At 39.5% G+C, this 22,744-nt stretch overlaps 3 protein-coding genes across 3 annotated transcripts in view; 2 read left to right on the top strand and 1 right to left on the bottom strand.

Annotated features, from left to right (window-relative positions):
* LOC130745283 (uncharacterized) overlaps positions 1 to 22,744 on the bottom strand; it is a 66,674-nt gene that overhangs the window by 20,150 nt on the left and 23,780 nt on the right. Inside the window, exon 2 of the mRNA XM_057597457.1 lies at positions 21,573 to 22,447. The gene's annotated coding sequence lies outside the window, so the exon portion shown is untranslated. The remainder of the gene's footprint in view (positions 1 to 21,572; positions 22,448 to 22,744) is intronic.
* LOC130744514 (uncharacterized) lies at positions 146 to 2,152 on the top strand. Its single transcript, XM_057596689.1, has one exon. It carries the CDS (start codon positions 146 to 148, stop codon positions 2,150 to 2,152), a length of 2,007 nt encoding a protein of 668 aa, XP_057452672.1.
* On the top strand, positions 3,524 to 4,570 carry LOC130744516 (uncharacterized). Its single transcript, XM_057596690.1, has one exon. It carries the CDS (start codon positions 3,524 to 3,526, stop codon positions 4,568 to 4,570), a length of 1,047 nt encoding a protein of 348 aa, XP_057452673.1.

Genomic DNA, 22,744 nt, shown 5'->3' on the forward strand with positions numbered 1-22,744 from the left:
ACCTGAACATTGGCGCCCACCGTGGGGCCGAAGGTTACTTTCCTAAGCTTCATTTTTCACTGCAATGGTGACTTGATCCGGGGTGAATGGGGAGAGGAATCATGTCCAACCGGTTAATGTTCCTCCTGACGTTCTTCAACGGATTATGGATGATCTCAATGATCTTCGTCAACACAACCAACAGTTACAAAATCAATTTACTGATCTCAATCAGACTCAAGGACTACGAGAGGGAGATCGACGAATTGCTGAGACGGTGGTGGATTTCAAACCTTTTGCGGAGGAAATAGAAAACACAACCGTCCCTGACAATTTGAAGACACTAAAGCTTGATTCTTATTATGGTGATTCAGATCCGAAGGACCATCTAGTGTATTTTAACACTAAAATGGTTATTGTGGGGGCTTCAGATGCTTTGAAGTGCAAAATGCTTCCATCAACTTTTAAGAAGTCAGCGATGATTTGGTTTACAACTCTGCCTGCGGGATCGATTGTGAATTTCACGGAATTGTCGGCAAAGTTCTTGTCTCAGTTCTCAACTAGTCGTGCTCAAAAGGTGACTCCAGCGATGCTATTCAACGTTCGCCAGGGACTGAATGAGACTTTGCAGTCTTACATGGGGCGATTCAATCAATTGTCTGTTCATTTGGAGGATAAGATGCCGGAGATTTGTGTTGCAGCTTTTGAATTGGGTTTAAGGCCTGGGAGCTTAAACAGTAATTTGAGCCGAAAGCCGGTGGAAACAGTGGCGCATTTACGTGAAAGTGTGCAAGGATTCATCAGGGAGGAACAAAGCGATCAGATAAAAAACAACCGCCCGAATGTAGCAGTTACAGGGCAAAAACAGCAGTTTGCTGAACAGTATTCGAAGGTTTGGACCGAACGTGGAGATAGAGGATTTAATAATCGGAACCGTTATGATAATCGATTTGGTAACCATTCTCATTTCAAAAATCGTGCTCAACCGTATGGTGTACGTGGACCGGGACACTTGATGACGTGGACTCGAAATCAAAATGATCGTGTTACTCCTTTGGCGGTCAATTTAACTGAAGCTTTACACACGTGCTTGGAGGCGAATGTCATTCGTTTTCCTCGTCAACCGAAGCAGTCAACAGGAAACGTGGACAAAACAAAGTGGTGTGAATATCACAGGATCTCAGGTCATAATACTGATGATTGCTTTACTCTAAAGAAAGAGATTGATAAATTGCTGAAGGCCGGATGCTTGAAACAATTGGAAGGGCGAAGTGATTCTAATGAGGCAGGAACTTCAACAAAACGAACTGAAGATGGAAAGGAGATTGTGAATGAAGATCGGGGTAAACAAGCAAAAGGAAAAGCGAAGGGGCGAATTCATTCTATCTTTGGTGGATTTCGTGGTGGAGGAACAACTAATTCAGCTCGAAAAAGGTATGTTCATTCAATTAATGTTGTTTATTCTAATGATTGGGGAAGTTGGGCAACCAACCAGCCAGACATTACTTTCACTGTGCGAGATTTTGAGGGGGTTCAGCCTCATGAAGACGATCCCATTGTGGTGATGTTAACAATTGCTGAGTATGAAATTGAGAGGGTGTTGTTGGACCAAGGAAGTTCTGCAGATTTAATTTATGGTGATGCTTTTGAAAAGTTGGGGCTGACAGAATCTGATTTGTTACCTTATGATGGATCTTTAGTGGGTTTTTCGGGAGAAAAAGTATTTCTTAGAGGTTATGTGGAACTGACGACTGTTTTTGGCGAAGGAAAAAATGCGGAGACATTTGCTATTAAGTTTCTAGTAGTAAAATGTACTTCGCCGTATAATGTGCTCATTGGGAGACCCTCGTTGAACAGATTGGGGGCGATTACTTCAACTAGACATTTGATAGTCAAGTATCCATTAAGCAAATGGGGAGTTGGAGTCTTGAAGGCTGATCAAATTATATCCAGAAAATGCTATTCAGAAAGCTTCAAGCAGTATGGACATATGGGAAAGAAAGCTGTGAAAGAGGGACATCGGGTTTATGAGGTTGAAGTGAATCAAGGCGAAACAAGTCTGGATCCTCGAGATGGGTTTATAGAAAACAAGATGACATCAGAAGAAGAAACCAAACTTGTGGTCATTGGCAAAAGGAGTCTGAAAGTTGGCACGAGCTTATCAGCAAGTTAGCAAGACAGGTTAGTGAAACTTTTGGCTGAGAACATGGATTTGTTTGCATGGAGTGCGAAAGACCTTTCGGAAATTGATCCGGAATTTATCTGTCATAAGTTAGCTTTAAATCTAGGAGCGAAGCCAATTGTTCAGTTTAAAAGAAAGATGGGCGAAGAAAAGGCAGAAGTTGTAAAGGTAGAGACTAACAAACTATTGAAAGCTGGGTTTATCAGAGAGGTAAAGTATCCAACGTGGTTGGCGAATGTGGTTATGGTGAAAAAGGCTAATGGAAAATGGAGAATGTGTACTGATTATACGAATTTGAACAAACATTGTCCGAAGGATTCGTATCCTCTGCCAAATATTGACAAACTTGTGGATAAAGCGTCGGGATTTGGAATGCTTAGCCTAATGGATGCATATTCAGGATATCATCAAATCAGAACGTATGAACCAGATGAAGAGAAAACAGCTTTCATGACAAATCAGGCGAATTATTGTTATCAAACTATGCCTTTTGGGCTCAAGAATGCAGGTGCAACTTATCCAAGGTTGATGGAGAAAGTGTTTGATAAGCAAGTGGGGCGAAACATGGAAATCTACGTTGATGACATGGTGGTTAAATCATATGAAATGTTAACACATTGTTCTGATTTGGGCGAAGCTTTTAGGGAACTCAGGTAGCATAATATGAGAGTTATTCCAGAGAAGTGCTCGTTTGGGATTCAGAGTGGAAAGTTTATGGGTTTTATGATCACAAGAAGGGGAATTGAGGTAAATCCTGATAAATGTAAGGCCATTCTTGAAATGCGAAGCCCCACCTCAGTGAAAGATGTACAGAAATTAACTGGAAGAATTGCAGCTCTAGCAAGATTCCTGCCGTGTTCTGGAAACAAATCAGCTCCATTTTTCCAATGTCTAAGGAAAAATAAGGCGTTTCAATGGACAGAAGAATGTGAAGTGGCGTTTCAAAATCTAAAGGAGCATTTATCAAAGCCACCAATATTATCAAAGCCAATGCCAGGTATTTCACTGTCAATGTTTATTTCAATATCTGATAATGCTATTAGCTCAGTCTTGTTGCAAGAAATTAAAGATGATTTGAGGATCATATATTTTGTGAGTCATGCACTTCAAGGAGCAGAAGTGAGATATCAAAAAATTGAAAAGGCTGCCTTAGCCTTGATTATATCCGCTAGGAAGTTAAGACCTTATTTCCAAGGCTTTCCAGTGGTAGTCAAAACTGATTTGCCACTTCGCCAAGTGTTGCAAAAGTCTGATCTAGCAGGAAGAATGGTTTCATGGGCTGTAGAATTGTCAGAGTTTGGGATTTCATTTGAGAAAAAAGGGTAATTTAAAGCACAAACTTTGATTGATTTTGTTAATGAGATGTCTCCAGAAGAAAAGAATGAAGAACAAGGTGAGTGGAGCTTGTCAGTGGATGGTTCATCTAATGTCAAAGGCAGTGGAGCTGGAGTGATTCTGGAAGGACCCGGAGGCGTAACAATTGAACAGTCATTAAAGTTTGATTTCAAAGCAAGCAACAATCAAGCAGAGTATGAAGCCATAATTGCAGGTTTAAGACTTGCAATTGAAATAGGCGTACGGAATATCAGAATCAAAACAGGTTCACAGATAGTTTCAAGACAAATTCAAGGAGAATACCAGGCGAAGGATGCACAGTTGGCCAAGTATTTGACAAAAGCGCAGAATTTAATGAAGCAGGTGGAGAAAGTGCAGATTAATCATGTTCCGCGAGAGGAGAATACAAGGGCTGACATTTTGTCAAAATTAGCAAGCACTAAGAAACCGGGGAATAATAAATCAGTAATTCAGGAAGTTTTAAATAGTCCAAGTGTGGAAAATGAGGAAGTTATGGCCATTCCAATGGTGATTGATCAAGATTGGATGAGTCAAATTAAGTTATGCTTGGAAGCAGAGGGAGCTGATTTGCATTTGTTCACTAAAGATCAGATTCGTGAGGCAAGTCATTATACTCTATTGGGCGATCTGTTATACAGAAGAGGAGTCGAGATCCCATTGTTGAGATGCGTTTCTAAAGAGGAGGCGGATAGAATCATGTTTGAGGTGCATGAGGGAGTTTGTGCGAGTCATGTAGGTGGAAGATCTTTGGCTGCAAAAGTTTTGAGGGCAGGGTTTTATTGGCCAACACTGAGGTCAGATTGCATGGAATATGCAAAAAAGTGTGAAAAGTGTCAGTTGTATGCAGATTTGCACAGAGCACCGCCGGAAACATTAAGTTCAATGAGTTCATCATGGCCATTTGCAATGTGGGGCGTAGATATCTTGGGACCTTTCACTCCAGCAGGTTCACAAGTTAGATTCATCTTAGTTGCAGTGGATTATTTTACCAAGTGGATTGAGGTGGAGTCAATGGCGAAGATAACAGCAGAGAAAGTTAAGAAGTTTTATTGAAGGAAGATAGTTTGTAGATTTGGTGTTTCGGCCACAATCATCTCAGATAATGGGACACAGTTTACAAGTAGAAGTGTGAAGAATTTTTGTGCGGAAATGGGCATTGAGATGCGTTTTGCTTCTGTGGAGCACCCATAGTCAAATGGGCAAGTGGAGTCTGCAAATAAGGTAATTCTAAATGGGATCAAGAAACGTTTGGGCGAAGCAAAAGGGTTATGGGCTGACGAATTGATTACTGTTATTTGGGCGTATAATACAACACCACAATCAACGACTGGCGAATCACTGTTCAAGTTAACTTATGGAGTGGATGCGATGATTCCAGTGGAAGTGCAGGATGTAACATTCAGGGTGGCAACTTATGATGAAGAACATAATGATATGAATAGACTTGTTGATTTGAATTTAGTTGAGGAGACTCATGCAGAGGTTCGTTTGAGGCAGGCAGTGGTAAAGCAAAGGTCAGAAAGACGTTACAATGCAAGGGTAGTTCCAAGACAGATGGAAGTAGGTGACTTGGTGCTGAGAAGAAAAACGAGAGGACCAGATGATTCGAAGCTGTCGCCAAATTGGGAAGGACCGTACAGAATTCGAAGGGAATTGGGACAAGGGGCGTACCACTTGGAAGAGTTGTCTGGGCGAAGAATACCAAGGGCTTGGAATGCACAACATCTTCATTACTATTACAGTTGAAGTGCAAGATGTTCATCCAGTTGCTATGTGTTGTACAGTTTGTTTCAGTTTGTATGCGTGGAAGACTATGTCAGTTGTTTTAGTTTGCGTGTGGAAAATTATGTTGTTTCAGTGTGTTGTTTAAAGACTATGTTTGTTGTGTAAGACTAAGTTTGGTGTGCTCTTTTCTCTACCTGAATAGGAGAGTTTTTAATGAGGCATCATATATTAATGAATAACAGGTATGCACTCTTTTCTCTACCCCAGGCGGGAGAGTTTTTAACGAGGCATAACCTTTTAAAATGTTCATGTGCATAACATTTTATTTGTTCTCATATAGGAACGTATCAACTAAGGTCTATCAATTGGGCGATGTTAGACAATTGAGAAAGAGTAAGTCTCTTAAAACTATAGCATTTGACCACGAATTCATAAGCACAGCCTTAAATTGGATTTAAGCTTGTCCAAAATAAGCACAAGTCTCCACGCGAGCATACTAATGAAATCAAATATTGAGACTTTGATTTCCATGGATAACTAAGTCAAGAAATGAAAAATTTGACTAAGTTATATTTACAAAGGCCTTATGATTCCAAAGTAGTTGATTGATATAAAATTCTCCACAATCTATGAGATTGGATTTACGGTTATATTGATATATTCAGCACAAGGGGTGAAATGATTCTTAAAGAAAAATTGAACGGCACTGGTTCTATTTCAAAGGTTAGTAAATGGAGTTTTTACTAAGTTAAAATTTACGCTTTAATATTCGATATTATGTTTTTAGTCTTGGTACTTAGTTAGAGCATAGGTTGTTTCTAGAATTCCCAAGTGAGGTGAAGAAATTTTGTTGATTATTTTGAAGATATAAAATGTTTTGGTTGAGATAAAGGGATTGTCTGAAGATTTTGGATGAGGAAATTCTCGTACAAATATGTAACACTGAAGGAATTTCATTGCATTGATGGAAAAGTTGTTACATAGAAGCAAGGAAAATAAAGGAACTTAAAGCAAAAGAGGCTTGAAGCCTTTACATAGAAAGATGAAAGGAAAGGGGATACAGGATGTAAAAGCTTAGTTGGTTTCGCCTCCTCCTTCCTTGTTGTTGGCATTTTCTCCTTCATTTTCCTTTTCTTCTTCTTCTTCTTCACCCTCTTCATCCGCGTTATCCGGGCTAACCATTTTCTCATCCACGATGCGAGCATAAGGGTCTGTGCCCTCCAAGTTAATAGCCAGGTCAGGATTGAGGAAAGTGACTTGAGTTATCGCTTTAGCAAAGCCAGCTTCAAATTGATCCAGCACGGAACACTTCAACTCAGCAACTTCTGTTTTCATCGTGGAGTTCTCTTCGAACATTTGATTATGCACAACAGTTAGTTGCGCAAGATCAGCTTTCACTTTGCTATTTTCTTCATTCAATGCTTGAATAGAAGCATTGTTTTCTTCAGAGGTCTTCTTCAAATTTTCCAATTCTAAAGCCAAATCCGCGGCTTTTTTCTCATTAGCCTTGTTGGACTTATCCAACAATTTCAGTGTAGCTTTCATCTTTCCAAGTTCATTTTCTTTCTCCTCAACAAGTTTGGCGGAAGCAAGACCGTCAAATCCAGCAGATTCAAGATCAATCATCTTGGAGATAGCAGCAATCTCCAAGCCTTTCGTCATCATAGATTGACAGGCTTCTTTCAGGCCAAGTTTCCTCACCTTCTCACGGTCCGCCTCAAACACTAGATTTGTCTCCACCAAAGATTTGAAATCAATTTTAAAGTCCCAAAGGGAAGTCACATCTTCCGAAGTTAACTCTTCAAATTCCTTCAACAGGTTCTTCCAGCAAGGGGGTGGAAAACTTGATGAGCATCCTTTGTTCGCCTCCAAATTTGGACCTTTGGTCACAAATTTTTCCAGTGAGGTTTGATTGGAAGTCTTGCTTTTGGTTGAAACAGGATCGTCATTTTTCTTCTTCTTCTCAGAGGGGCGACCAGATTCGATACCAGAATGACTGGTGTCTTGATCAACAATGGACTTAGCAGGATTTCTTTTTTCACGATCAGCTTGTTGTTCACGACGAAATCGGAGGATATCATTTTCAGCGAGGCGAGCCATTTTTCCTATAAAAACAAAAATGATGTTAGAGTATTAGAAGATTTTTTGCATTGAAAGGGGAAAAGTGAAATGCTAAATGGTTGCCTTACCAATATATTTACCCACTTCATTCTTAGAAAGGGCGGTCATAAAATCTGCAAGGTTCAATCCTAAGCCAGACAAAAGTTGGCAATCTACTAGTTCTTCTTTAGTCAAGGCATCATCGGGAAGTTTGATGATGACTTCTGTAAGACCCAAGTTTTTAAGCTTAGAAAAAGTGGAAGAGATTTCCATTTACGACTAGGCTTAATATATCGTGAAGGGAAAACCTGAACAAGAGTTTATTTAATGAAATAAATTTATGAAGGAGAAAGTTCAGGAAAAGTCTGAGGATCGTATTGATGTCGAAAAAGTTATAGCACGATCGTTATACGCTTACACCTAGGTCAGAAACCCTAGTATATAGCTAGTTTTTCACTTTTAGGCACGACGGAAGTTAATTCCAAAAATCTTCAGAGAAATATTAGAACTTCTCTTTTTCCATATATCAAAATCGTTTCGAGGCGAAACTCTAGGATCTACGAACGTCCGATTCCGATCATCGGAAGTTTGCCGAAACCGAATCCCTGGTTTTTCAAAACCCTAGAATCAACCGACAATGAAGACTTTTTCTATTCAGAGCTTCAACTGAAGATTCTACACGCGTACACCCATTTCTCTTGATGATTTCAATCTTTCTTCAGAAGGAAGTTTTTCATTCCGACAATCGATGCAAAAAGTAACTTATCGGGTAAAATAGTTTTTACACCGACTGTGCACCGACTTTGCATTAGTTACCTAATATACAAGGAGACCTCATTTTAGTTTTGGAATTCTTTCGCCAAAACATATCTTAGAATTCATGGAGAATGACGCCAGAAAAATCAGATTCGCGAAACTTTCATTTTCCCGCGAATTTCCATCTTCTATATATAGCAAGCAAGTGAGAAAAAAACACAAAACTCCTCCATTTTCTCTCCAAGGCCGCGAGCTTCAACAAGGAAGAAGGAAGAAGAGTTTTTCTTCATTACTTGCTTGATCGTTGATCCGTTAGTTGCTACTTCAAGGTTTCGAGGTATAGTCGTTAATCCTTACCTCTGATCGCTTTTTCCATAGCTTTTCTGTAGACTTTTCTGAGCTGATAGTTTTGAGGTTTTTGCAAAACTATCCTGAATATTTCATTTCTGATTCTAAACCTCTCCCTTACATGCCCAAGATCACTTCGGCCCGGTTAGATTTTCCGTTACGCCGCCGGATTTCCGCCGGAATCAATTTTAGCCTTAAATACCCATTTTTGGAGTTTTTGGAGTAAAGCTTCAACCTTTAGGCTGAAAACTATCGCCTTAGCTTAGTGCTAGTAGGATTAGTTGTCATAAACGTCGTTGGTGACGTCCCTGCAAAATTTGGTTTTTGGGATTTCAGTTTTGAAATTCTAAGTTAAAAATCATGACCAAAATACCCCTGCGACAGTTTTCGATCCGATAATTTTTCCGAGTTCAGAATACCCTTAGTTACGGCTAATGATAGCATAGGAACCAAGTTTGATTGAAGAAAAATCGAATCCCACAATTGTGAAAAGTGGCCGAGCCCTATAGGGGAGAGGAGGAAAATTTCCTTTTCCGAAAACTTGTCCTTTCGCGCTAGATTATCGTACCTCGAAGTATATACTGCTTCATGTAACCTTAGTGCGTATTGATAGCTTAGTTTCCGATAGATTCTGATAGTGTTTCTCTGGTTTTGCTCTAAAGGTGATTTTGAGGAATTCCTAGAGGAGCAAGGCTTTGATTGTGAGGAAGAGCTAGAGAACTATCCTGAAGAATCTTCAGGTGAGGGCTTCTCACTGAATCTCTAGTTAATGCTTAGGGTCGATGCTTTCGACATTGTTTACTGTTTATGCACTGGATTGTGTGTGATTGGAAAATGTTTTCTGAGGCTTCGGCTGACAATGTAGATGATGCATCTGAAGGTATGAAAAACGGTAGAAAGGGGGGGTTTGAATAACGTTTTCAGTACAAAACTACCACCTTAAAGATTTTGACAAATCTTTCGAGAACTTAAGTGCTAAAGATAAGAGATAGAAAAACACACAAGGATTTTATCCTGGTTCACTTGATAAATCACTCAAGCTACTCCAGTCCACCCGTTAAGGTGATTTCTTCCTTCTTAGAATGAAGGCAATCCACTAATCAGGTAAGAGTTACAACTGCACTTGAAACCTACAAGTGACTAACAATTACACTGACTTAGCTCACACTAAGATTCACTCTCTTAGTCTTCTCTAGGATCCGATCAACCTTGATCTCCTAAAGGAACTAAACAAACTGTTTATCAAAGAATTGTTTACAAGAAATTTGTTTCTAAAAAGCTGATAGTAAACACAATGAATTTCAGATGAAAGAAAGCTTAGAATATTTTGAATATGTCTTGCGTGTGTGTGTTGTTTCTACAATTCTCCTCGCTTCTTTCAATCTTCAGCCTCTATATATACTCCAAGGATTAGGGTTGAGCGTTGCATGGGAAATGCTACCGTTGGAGGGCAGTTCTGGAAAATCCAGCTTCTGCTGTGGCTGAGAACGTTAGGTAGGTCGTCAGGAAGGTACACTTGCTTTTGTACTTGGATAGCGACTTGACCTTTTAACCTAGGAGACTTCTGATCAGGGGAATACTTCATATTGGAACTTGTGAAGCCGGTTGATCAGAGTCAGAGGGAAAGCACAGATCCTCTGACCATTGTATCTTCTGATTCTGAACTCAGAGGGAAGAACATGGCCTTCAGAGTTTCTTGCTTCTGGACTTCAGAGTTTCCACTATTCAGCTTCTGGATCTTCAGAGTCTTCTACACCATCAGAACATCTGAACCTTCAGTGTTTCTTGGCTATCAGAACTTCTGGATCTTCAGAGCTTCTAGCGACTGAGTCCACATCAGAGTTTGTATAGCTTCAGAACTTCTGAAGTTTTTCCACTGTTCATACTGAACATGGTGAATGCGAAAGCGTTGCTTGGGTTACCCTTTATACACAGTGCTTCTGATTTGTGTGAGATTGAGTTGAGGTCAGAGCCTGTAAATAGCACACTCAGAAAAAACACGTTAGAGTACCACAATTGTTCATATCAAAAGGTTAACTTGTAATCATCAAAACATAGAGTTGTACTACTAGATCAAAACTTGATCTTACAGCATCTACTGAATGTTTTTGATGATTGACTTACATGCTACGTGCTATGTCGGTAATCTAGGATGTGTGGTGCATGCTTTATATGCTAAGTGCTAAGTGTTTATTCTGAGATGTATGGATACATGACATGCTTGTTGATTGTGCTGATTTAAATATGTTCTGCACTGTAATCTGAGATTCTGAGTGGTGAGAATAGCGGGCAGGTCATGCCGATTTTATTTTCAGAGTTTTGAGAAAATTTGATAGGACGAATGAGATTCGGACCTTGTTATAATGTTCTTTGGATCGAGACATTCTCTGGTGTAATTGGGGATTTGGAGATCCCGAGAACTTATAGGATTTGCGATAAGACTAAAAGGATATTATTTTGTAATGAAAACTCATAAGACATTAAACAACCTCTAAACCTTCAATTAATGATAATAAACTCGAAAGGAAGCTTCGGATGCAAATCTTAGTTTTTGGAAAACGAGAAGTGTCGTCGGATCCAATCGTTGAGGAAGTTGAGAAGGGTTGAGTATGTTGATGCTCTTGTGCTGTTGGAGCAGCTATGTGTTGTTGGGCTATCCTGGGGATAAGTCCGGGAAACCGTTAGTTTCCGAGTATGTTGATACTCTTGCTCGTTGAGCAGTTACGACCATCGGATTGAGATGAGTCGGATGATTTGGAATCATCATGAGTTATGTGTTGATGAGGAGAAGTGTCTTTTGTCGCAGAATCGACTTTACCTTAGGGTAAGCTTTTAGAGACTTTAATTTGCCTAGAACACGTGGCGACGTGTCGAGTGAGATTCGGAGACGTTGTTTGACTAATCATCCTGCATTCATGCAACATTAATGGGGTATTAACACAGGACGTACTCTGGACCTCGTCGGATTCCAAAATGGTCATAAGACCCGGATTTCCGTGTAAGAGCGTCTGTAGACGTCTCTTGTAGCAGACCGAAATGGCAGACCTACGGGTTACGGCTGATCTGACTACCTTTGTGTGGTGTAAGAGGCACGCGGGCCGAAATGGTCCCACCGTGGCTGGTGTTAGGGCTGATCCGTTTGATGTCCATCCGTTCCGGATTGCATATTGGTTGACTGGGTTAACCTGCATATCATTTCATGCAGCATGCATACTGACTTAGTTGATGAGTGTGTTTTGATACTTGTTAGTTCTACTTGAGGCATGTTAACTGTGATTTACTGTCGTTTATATTCATTGTGGAATATGCAACCCTAGGATGTTATCCCTAGTTATAAGCCTAAGTGGCTATTCTATTATCTGTATCTATCCTTGCTATTATTTACATAATTCTTTGGAGTTGACCCTCGCGTCTTCTGTGTGTGCTTTGGCGGACAAACGCCCTTTGTCAGATGTCTTTGGCGGGCTGGTCCATGACAGTTCACCCTTCGGGGGGAACTAGGGTTGAGATGCTGGAACAGGAGCGCATCGTGGTTGCGAGAGGAGGACAGATGGTGTACATAGGCTTGGTCGCTCTGGATTCAGATTCGGACGACGGTTACGCTAGCATGTAGGATTTGGGTGTTAGTGTGAGCTCCTCGAGATGGGATTAGTGTAGGAGTAGAGTCTTAGCTCTGAACATCATTATGTTTTCCTTTGGGAACAGGGTAGTTTTCCCGCCGATAGCTTTTTGTGTAGTTTCTTTGCGGGAATCACAGAGAGTTGGTTGGACTTAGGAGGTCTTGTTTTAGGCCATCTGGGCTGACTTATTCTCATTTTCAAGGGATAGTGTTGCGGACACTTGAACTTTCTTTTGGTTTGTACATATTGCCTACGGGCGTTATCTTTTCTACTTTCCGTCACTGGAGGTTACTCGTGACGAGGTTGCTACCTAGTGTGGGGGCTGTTTATATATTGTATATTAGTTCCGTTTATTGTTATTGTTGGGTTTTATTTATTTCAGTCTTGTCTTAGTTATTATCGGAAAAAAAAATATATTCACGTTTTTCCGCATTAAGTTTATTTTGGTTACTAAAGTGACGCCACCGAAATCGGGGTGTTACAACTTCATATTGGTTCGTCCAGTAAAATAGAAATCGTGGACTTCCGTCATCAAAATAGAATACGTCTTTACATTGTTCGGATTCGCGAAGTTTGAAGAATTTCCCTTTGAAATGTTTATAGTCACTTTTGTACAAAGTAAATAGCCCTAAACCTCTAGCAGTGGCAAGCGAAACGTATTCACGTCTAACTTTTAGGTAAGCCCAGGCATTACCATGAAGTTGAGTTGGGGCTACATTTAGAAGAGTCAATACAGAACAGGTGAAATCAGAAAAGGGCAGGGTGTACTTTAGTTCGGAGAATAGGGTTTCGAAAAGGTATGTAAAGTTTCGCCCTTGGGTGTCTGTCTTTCCAAAACAGCAGGGCTCATCAAGGGAACAAGGGATTATGTCCAGGTGGGCATCTAAACCATCTTTCCTAAATTGGTATTTGGTGACCAAATCTATCACAGCTTTTGGGGTACAGTGTTTGGAAAATTGTTTCCTAATTTTACTAGCAACCCACAGGGAATCTGCAGTAGGTGGAACTAAAGGGGTGGAGGTCATTTTACGGGAACGTTTAGCAGCAATTTTCAAAAGAGGTCCTGAAAGTAAAAGTTTAGAAGTGTGAGATGAGGAAAGAATTTGTTTTGAAGTTTTGGTTATTAAACATATTAAACGCTATACAATGTTCCTGGGTTTCGGAAAGTTTGGGTTGAGTTTCTGGGTTTACATTGCAAGGTACATATATGAAGTAAGATGCAGCGTTGAAATACAAAAGTACAAAGGAAAAACGGAGATGGGGTTTACCTTAAAAGGGTGGAAACTTTGGATGATTTCTGGGAATGTTGATGGTGAATGCAGGGAGAAGCATTGAATGTTGAGCAAACTCAGTAAGTAAGCAGCAAGGTTTCTACTGGTTTGAGTGATTAGAGAGAATATGGGTAAGAAATGTGAAAGTGAAAGTGTGAAGAAAAGGGGAAAACGTTGGACTTTATATAGAAAGGTAAGAAAAGATGAAAAGATGGGTTGAAAGGGTGAGTTAATCCTGGAATTAAATGCTAAGTAGATGTAAGACCCAGGATTTTAGAATTAAAATAAATTAATTAATTTCCACCTCACGCATAAGATTCTGTTTAAGCGTGAGTGGAACTCGACTTATGTTAGATGTTCGGATTAGTATAATGAGAAAGGAAGTTCAGGAAATGACTAAGAATAGTTCTATAGTCGCTATCGGTTATAGCACGAGCCTTATTCACTTTCGCCTTAGGGCAAAAACGTTAGTAAATGGCTAATCTACTCTTAAAGCACTGTAGAAACGATATCCAAAAATATTCAGAGGAATATAAGAATTTCTCCTATTCCTTTCCTTGACAAGTGTTTCGACACGAAACCCTGGACTGTACGAATGACCGATTTCAATTCTTGGAAGTTTGCCGAAACTGAATCCCTGATAGCTCAAGAACCTTTAAATAAACGGTCAATGAAGACTTTTTCCATTCGGAGCTTCAAACGAAGATTCCATCCGCATTACCTGATTTCTTTCGACGTTTCCAACCTTTCTTCAGAAGAAAGTTTCTTCATCCGACGTCAAACGCAAAAAGTAGTTTTGCGGCATATTTCAACCCATACTACGTTCAAGCTATTTTCTCACTTAAATGAACCAGGAACAAGTATCGACATTTTATAGAGAGATACTTAACTCTGATGCATAATATGACAACTTCATATTTGTTTTGATCGTCTCACAAATATTTTTTAGCTGAGTTTTTACTCATTTCTTTGTCCATGAATCATTTTATTTTGCTTAAAGTGATTCAAATTTACATTTCATTGTTTCATAGAGTTCCTCATAATTTTTGATATAGTAATATATTATCCTTATATTTTTCTCTTAACCCTATAAGCTATATCCTTCGGTGTCTAAATCAATTAGTACCGATTTGTAAAATATATACTCCATCCTTATCTCTCCACGTTTGTTATATGCTTCAGCCCTTTAACACTTTACCATTTCAAATACTTACATATGTTTTATAACTTAGCAAAGAAGAATAAAATAATAAGAAGGCATTCAGCCTTTTATTATTCACGCACACTCTGACCCTCTATCCCACTTTCAATTTCATTTTCTTTCTTTTATTGCTATAGAAACCAATACCTTCTTTTCTTCTTCTTTCCCTTGGCTCCCACTGCTCCACGTTACTCCAACATTGCCCCACCACATATTAAGATATTTTCCCAAGCCTTCATTCACTTAACTCCATCAGCTGAGGCAATGCAAAGTAAAAGAAAAATAAACCTCAGTTTCTTTCCTTCTTCTTTCACGCAACACTCCTTCTCCATATTTTCTTCACATTTTCTTTCTCTGGCAGTAACCCACACCATGCCTTTCTCTCGATTCATATCACCATCAACGTTACTTCACCACATATTCATAACCAGCACCATTTTCTTCTCCTTGGCATGATCCATAAACACACGCACACCATGGTCCCTCTCATTCTTTTTAATGTTTCTCTGTGGCAGCACATACTACTTTCTTCATCAAATTCCATTTTCATCTCTACGTAGCCTCACCAGAACTTCTCATTCAACAGCATCATCAATTCATCTTCTTGTCCAGCACAACACCACCTCACCGTCTTTATCTCCTCATTGTATGGTAAAACTTCTCCTCTTTTCTTTGATAGTGTTTTTAGTTAATTAAATTTATTCTTTTAGATTCCACACATAGTATTTTCATTAAAGTTATGACTATGGAAATGATTTATTGAACCATGTTTTTGTTTCTAAAAAGGTGGAGTTCTTGTCTTTGTAATATTTTCAATTAGAGTTTTTTCCGAAGTGCTTTTACAAATGTTATTTCCCATCACCGGATCTATGGATTTCACCGATTAGTTTTCTAAAAAGTTGTTTTTTGAGTTAAGTGATTTTGAGATTTTAAGGATTTTAATTTAAGCTTTGATTAGTTATTTTAAAATGTTAAAAATGGCTTTGGAAGCGATTTGGGGAAAAATGAAAATTTATACTTATTTATGTAGAAGTGGCCGAGAGCACCCTCCAAGGGGGAGGAAAATTTCGTTTTTCGAAAACTTGTCTTAACGCGTTAGATTGTCGTACTTCGGAGTTTGTAATGTTTCATGTAACCCTAGTACGTATTGTTTGCTGAGTTTCTGACTCATTGTGATTAAATTCTGTGATTTTGCTCTAAGGTTTGTTTGTGGAAACCTTGGGCTTGACTGAGCAAGCTTGTGAGCGAGACCTGCACCGCGAGACTAGAACAACTCGAGGTTAGGGCAACTTACTTACTAGCTAGTTGTATTGTAGGCGTCGATAACTTCGACTTGAATATTGCTTGATATTGAATATTGCTTGGATATTGTTTATCGCTTTGAACTGAGAAAATGATTTCTGGAGTCTTCGGCCGAGTGAACTTATATGAGACGTGTGTCTCCGTTTTCTGAGAGGCATCGGCCGTTTACTGGTTTCTGTCTTATCGCTTTCTAGTGGATATGACAAGGTTATGTTTACAGCACTGCCATATTGATTCATCGCTCGAATGAGACTAAGGACAATAACCTATGCGTCGAGACGACTGGGAAATTTGTAGGGAATATCAGAGTGCGCAATGGAAGCGTGGTATGTCTTCCTATAGTAGTTTCGAGGACGTAACTATTTTTAAGGAGGGTGGTATTGTAAGACCCTAGACTTACCTATGTAATGCTTAAGTGATAGATTGAATTAAATGAGACTTTTGGCTAAGTTTGAGTTTTGACAGATTACGCCTGTCACTTGTGTGAATTTTTAGAAGGTCTTAACGACCTCATTTGGGAAACCTTCCTTCATGAGAGTTGTAGCCCTTTAAGTGTAGAAAATTCCCGAAGTGGAATCAGGTCATTCCGACCCCTGTAGCTCGAGATATTCGAATTCTACCGAATGTGGTTATTGCAGTAAAGTGCCAGCGAATTAATTTGTGCATTTTTATTTTAATTCCGAATTTGGTCAGAGTATTTAATTAAAAAGAGTAGGTTTTTAATTAAATAAGACCTGGTTAGGGTTTTTAAATAATTGGGTCAAAGGTGATGAGATTTGGGCTTGAAAAGGGAAAACCAAACCCTAGCCCACTTGTGGTTTGCATGGGATTAAGGGGAAAACTCTATTTTCTTTCCCTCATTCAAAACAGAAACTGCACCCCATCTCTTCACGTGAAAAACCAGAGAGAGAACAGTGAGAGAACTCGAGAGAGCAAGGGGGGAGGTCGCCGCTCATGCCGCCACCACCGCCGGGACGCCGTCGTACACGCGAGAGAGAGCTTCGCGAGAGGGAGAGAGAAATCGCGAGGGAGAAGGAAGGTGAAGGGGACTTGGACAGCAAGAGATTGTTCTTCCAAACTTCATTCTCTTTTCTTTTCAGATCAAGAATCAAGGTAAGGGCTGGTCCTAGGACTTGGGTAGTTTGTTAGGGACTTGTTGCTATGTTTGATTGTGAAGAATCTTGATTGTTGAGGGTTTGCATGAGGGTTTGTGTTGAAGGTTTGCTTGCTGTACTATTATGATATGAGACCTATGTGATTTGATTTTTATTGCTGGAACATAGATTAAAGCCTTGGGCTGAAATGGTTTATAGCTTAAACTAGAGGTGGGAGTTTCGCTGCCAGTTTCCTGTACTGGACAGCGGAGTTCAGAGCCCCTTTTTACCTGTTTATGGTCGTCAAATGAAAACGTGATTAAAATGAAAGTTGTAGATTTTCGAAATAGCTTTCCAGACATATAAAAATCATAATTTTTGGTTTATTAATGTGATCTGGGGGTCGTTTTTAGTAAATGTTACACCTGCTGTCTTTCCTGTTCCGGACAGTAAGCTTTAAGGCCTAATATCACGTAATTATGAGACCCAAATGAACGAGTGTTTAACTAGAGAGTTGTAGATATTTAAAATAGCTTTCCAGAAAGGTATCATACGTGATTTTTGGTTGAAAGATACATTATGTGGCTTTGTTTTTGTGAAAGTAGTTTCTGCTGTCAATATGTTGAGTTGCGAAAATGTTTTGAAGTTTTGTTTAGGAACATGTGTTTAGGAGATGTTGTGAGTTATATGCTGTTAAGCCTTGCTACTTGCCTTGTGGTGCTGTTGTGACATAATATGCATGTTTTTATGTATATGGCTATTCTTAAATGATTTCACACTGTTTAATTGGTTATTTGTACAAAAGGGTCGCTCACCTAGCCGTAATCCCCTTTTGTGCACTGTGAATGTTGTGTTGCTATCTTTAGTTTTGTGATGAGAAAAAAAGACTCTAGGAGGACTTGACTTAGAGCCTCAATATAAGAGAAAGAGAAATAACTCGCTTGCAAGTAAAAAGTGAAAATGTGATTAATGGAACATAGGTCTAGGTGAGACTATGGACCATGAGAACGATGGTACCGTTAGAGACAAACGGTTACTTGCACGCGAGGGTGTTTGTGGGTTGTACGGTGTGTCCCCACGTGATTTGGTTGACGGCGGTCACCTTGTGATTCTGTGGACGGGCGGTGTGTCCGGCGAACGGTGTGTCCCCCCACATGAATGAGGGTTGTACGGTGTGTCCCCTCCGAGAATTGTTCATCTGCGGATGATCGTGATTATGGCCATTGGTGTTGAGGTGGTTGTGTGGATGGTGAGGTCGTTAGCCTAACTGAACTTAGGTGACTAACTGAGATATAACTTAAAGATTATGCTTATTATACCTTGTTATTTATGAGAGTACATGTATATGTGAATGTTTTTATGAGAATATGAGACCTGACCCTTGCGCTACTTGTTTATTTGTTATATGTGGGGGGGTAGATGGTGTTGGCTACGATCATGGTGACTTTCTGGAAGTTGAGCCACGATGATGAGGAGTCCGAGCTAGAGCCAAAGGAAGAGCTTCCCAAGGTGACCGACGATCCTTGGAATGAGATTAACCCATCCGACGATGAGCTGTGGTCTCGGAGCTTCACTGCAAGGACCAAGCGGCAGTTCCAGAATGGTCAAGGGGGCATATATGTGGACTTGAATACTTCATGGAGGACATGCTCCGGAATGACTAGGGTTGGGTTGAGTGACTTGTACTTCTTCTCCTGGGTTGAGAGTATCGGGTGGGTGTAACACCCCGATTTCGGTGGCGTCACTTTAGTAACCAAAAATAAAATAAAGCGGAAAAGCAGGTATTTCTTTTTTCGTTTTCCTTTAGATTAAAGAACAATTTAAGCTAAAGACTCAACCCCAAAATGCGATAAACATAAACTAATCTACAATACTATTACAGTCGTGCTGTAACTAAAAGCATCGTCACGAGTATTCAAGAGTTTCGCAAATAATGAACCTTTGTCATTAATCAAAGATTAATAATTGAACGACGAAAATTCTTTGCGAAAATTGGATTAATTGGTTACTGTGTGACACTCGAGAAATCGGGGCGTTACACAGCTCTTATGAGAGAGGTGAAAAGCAGATCTTTTGAGGAAGATCTATTCACCAACGTAAGGTTTTCAACGAAGCCTTCAATCCAAGAGCTAGTCATGGAGTTTCTAGGAATGGAGCTCAATCCAGAGTTGGACGCTGCACTACGAGGCTTCTTAGAGTTTGTGAATGAACTGCAAGGCCTATTTTAGAAAAGAAAGGATGTGTCTGCTGAGATCTTCGCCATGGAGGCCTCCCTTGAGTTCAGAAAGGAGGAGCCTGCTGAAGAGAAGATCTGGTTCCTGGAGGAACTTGTCCGCCTGGGGGTTCATATGCGCGCCTTGAATCAGGAGATGGCCCAGAAGCGCGAGCAATGTAATGCAATGAGGGAGAACCCTCCTTTTTAATCATGTAATGCAATGCTCTTATGATGAATAAAAGAAATAAAATTTTATGATATGTAAACTCTTTTTGTGCATGAATCGTGGAATGAATGATATAACAAACATGAGAAATAAGAAATAAAGCAAATTAGAGAGAAACAGAACACATATATATAAATAGAAGACGGTAACTAAAACCAAAGTCTAAAACAAGGTGAAAGCAACGAAAGAAAAGAAAAACAAAGGCTAAAAACACTTAAAAACATTAAGGGTTTGGATTAGGGAGTCTTCGCAGAATCTTTGTGAGCATCTCCTGAAAACCTTTGTTGATAGTGTCCTAAGCCTCAAATCGCCTCTGGAAGAGATCAAGTCTGGAGTTGATCGCAGCCATATCAGTCTGACTTGGAGCAGGAGCTTGATCAGATGTAGAAGGTATATCAGAGCCAGGTTCATTTTGAGCAGCTTGAGCGGAGGATGAAGCAATCGCCTGATCAGATGCAAAGGCAAGAGCCTGAGCCTTTAGAGCAGCAGCCTCAGCCTCTAATTTAGCAGCTTTCTCAAGGGCTGCCAAGCGAGCAGCTTTAGCTTCAGCAGCTTCCATCTTTTCCCTTTCCAACCTAGCAGCTTCCTCTTGTTCCTTCTTCATTCTGGCTTCTTCCATAGCGGACCACAATTTTTCACGCAGACGCATTTCATGAAGAGCTTCTCTTCTTCTTTTCCTTGCATTCAGACGATCCCTTGCAGCATCCACACTTGCATCTTTCTCCTCTATGTAGTAGTCCATCATGAGATCAGATTGCCTATGCATCCAGCTGAGTAGAGATCCCCATTCAGTGTCAACAACGTTTGGTTGTTCACTGACATCAGATAGAGCATACAAATTGCGAACCCTTGTAGTCACCTGATCATTGAAACTATTGATGCATTCCAAAAGGTTTTCTGGTTCAGGCTAGACATAGGGAATCATCTGAAGATTGTTCAGAGGTGATGGAGAATGAACAAGATTATAGCTGTTTGCTTCAGAGGTAGCTTGAGCATCAGAGGCTACATGTCTAGCGACATGATCCAGAATCATGTGATCAAAAGCATTCTGATCTGGGTGAGGTTCAGAGGAGGTTTCTTCTGGATTTGGAAACTCAAAGTCTTTGTAATTGACTGGTGAGTAGGCAGAGAGAGAGTCTTTGTTCCTCTTGGTTTCCTCTGAAGGAGGAGGAACCCCACGTAATGGCACAGGTTGCAGAGGAACTTCAGAAGTAATCTGAGTCACTGGAATAGTGTATAGATGTGGTGGAGGATTTGAGTGAGTTGGACTGGGAGCTTCATGAAAATCCTCTGGAATGGTTGAGATTTTACCACTAACAACTCCAACTCACGTTCAGTGTCAGAGTTGTTGGAAGGCGAGGAAGTGGCGGTTCTGAATTCATGAGGAATGGAGATGGTTTGTGTATCAGATTCAGGAGTGAGAGGTTTGGCTGGCAGAAGTATGGGTTTAGAAGGTTCATAGGTTTGAGTACCTGTTGAAAGATTTTTATTACTTAACCACTTTCGAATCCTTCAAGATTCAATCGTAGTATAGCAACGGGTTTTGTCGTATCCACAGGGAATTGCTAATACAAATGCCGTTCTTTAATTAAATTACTTAAGCAATGAAGATTTCCAAGTGATTGATTAAGATTTGTTTTTGGTTTACACTTAAATTAAATGACAAAGTAAAGCGGTAAATGTTGTAGTAAAAGAGTAAAACAAGTTGAGAAAAGTGTTGGGATTGGTATTCATGCATTAACTGTCATGTATCATAGAGTTAACATATATGATTTATTCTAGTCTTGATTCCATCACACTAGTTCTTATCTTTCATTAATTTCTTCCATGAATAGATCAAAAGTTTGCTTTCCTAATCATTGATGTCTCAAGTAATTAACAAGGCAAAACTTGTTATGTTCAAGTGATTTTAGACTAATAAACTCAATTCTATGTCTAGCAATTAAGTCTTATTAGATGAAATGATCAATGTCCAATTCAAACATGTAGTTTTCACTCACATATCCTAACCTCTTATCATGTTCTAGTTAATTAGGCTAAAACAAGCATTAAGAGCATGATCAAATCATTGGAATCAAAGAACTATCATACATTCATATATGTTAAAACTCAAAAAATACATTAAAGTTAAGCATTACAACCAATCCCAACAAAGAAAAGTTTAGCTATCCATAGTCATGAATGCTAAATAACTTACAAGGACAATTGAGATTAAGAGATGAATCTGAATCCTTCTTGCTCTTGATGAGTTTCTAGAATCATGGAACTAATTTAGAGGGTTCAAACAAGTATCCATTCAGCCCCTAAGGATAGAGAACTCAAAATAAAGAAAGGAACAAGAGTAAAGAACAAGATTTAGGACTAAAAATGTAAGTGTTACAAGCTAGCACCAAGATGCTTTCAATGAGGAGCCAAATGCTCTATTTATAGGGTGTTTGGGAGACCTTTTCATGTCCTTCTTCTGAGTTGTTCAAAGCCATGTGATTCCTCTCATTTAATTAAACAAAGCTGGCCAAGAAAACAGCTCAAGGTCCCCACGGTTTCAGCTTGAGTTTTTTAGCATTTGAAGAGCTTTTCCAACCTTGCAACCAGCTCATTTATGAACCCTTGTCTTCCTTTTCATCAAAGGAGTGAGTCATCATCAATCATAGTATGATAAACTACTCAAGGGCAGCAAGAACATCCCAAAAACTCAAGCTGAATGCTTGAACTTTCCAGCCTTGTATTGTGGCCGAAAATTTCCTCCCTTGGACAGCTCATGTCTTTTGTTTGCCCATGCTTCTCTTGCATTGTTTAGTCATACTTTCAAGGGACATTCCATGTGAACAATTGCAAGCTGAATCAATGTATATTCACAAAGCAAAGTTTGGTTTTTTTATCATTCTTTATGAATCATTCTTTATTCCATGCTCTTGCTTTTCTTTCTTTATCTTGTCCAAGCTACTTTTGCCATGTTCTCTTGCTTTTCTTTCTACTTTTGCCATGTTCTCTTGCTTCTTATTCTGATTTCATTCTCCCTTTCCTTGAGTTGTTTATGTGTGAAAGAATATTCAATCATTCTTTGCAAAAATTCTGCACAAAACCAACCAAAGCACATGTTATTTCAAGCCATGAAATCATCAAAACAAGCAAGGAAATTTCGTGGATCATCAAGAGCAAGGAAGAATGTGAAATAAATTTCTTTCTATCCTTCATTCACTTATCTTTAGCTTAAGGATCAGATCAAGGTGACTTACTCATCAAGAAACATTTATTAAAAGCTCACATTTGGTAAGAAAAATCACAAATTTGGAAACAAAAACTTAAAACAAGAAAAGATTATGACTAAAGCACTTTATTAAGAAATTCTAATGAAAGAGAGTTAATTTG

The sequence above is a fragment of the Lotus japonicus genome, chromosome 3, assembly GCF_012489685.1.
Source record: "Lotus japonicus ecotype B-129 chromosome 3, LjGifu_v1.2".
NCBI classification, from domain to species: domain Eukaryota; kingdom Viridiplantae; phylum Streptophyta; class Magnoliopsida; order Fabales; family Fabaceae; genus Lotus; species Lotus japonicus.

Bases quoted from the DNA above. Each gene is read 5' to 3' on its own strand.
- LOC130744514 (XM_057596689.1), top strand. From the start codon at position 146: ATGGATGATCTCAATGATCTTCGTCAACACAACCAACAGTTACAAAAT.
- LOC130744516 (XM_057596690.1), top strand. From the start codon at position 3,524: ATGTCTCCAGAAGAAAAGAATGAAGAACAAGGTGAGTGGAGCTTGTCA.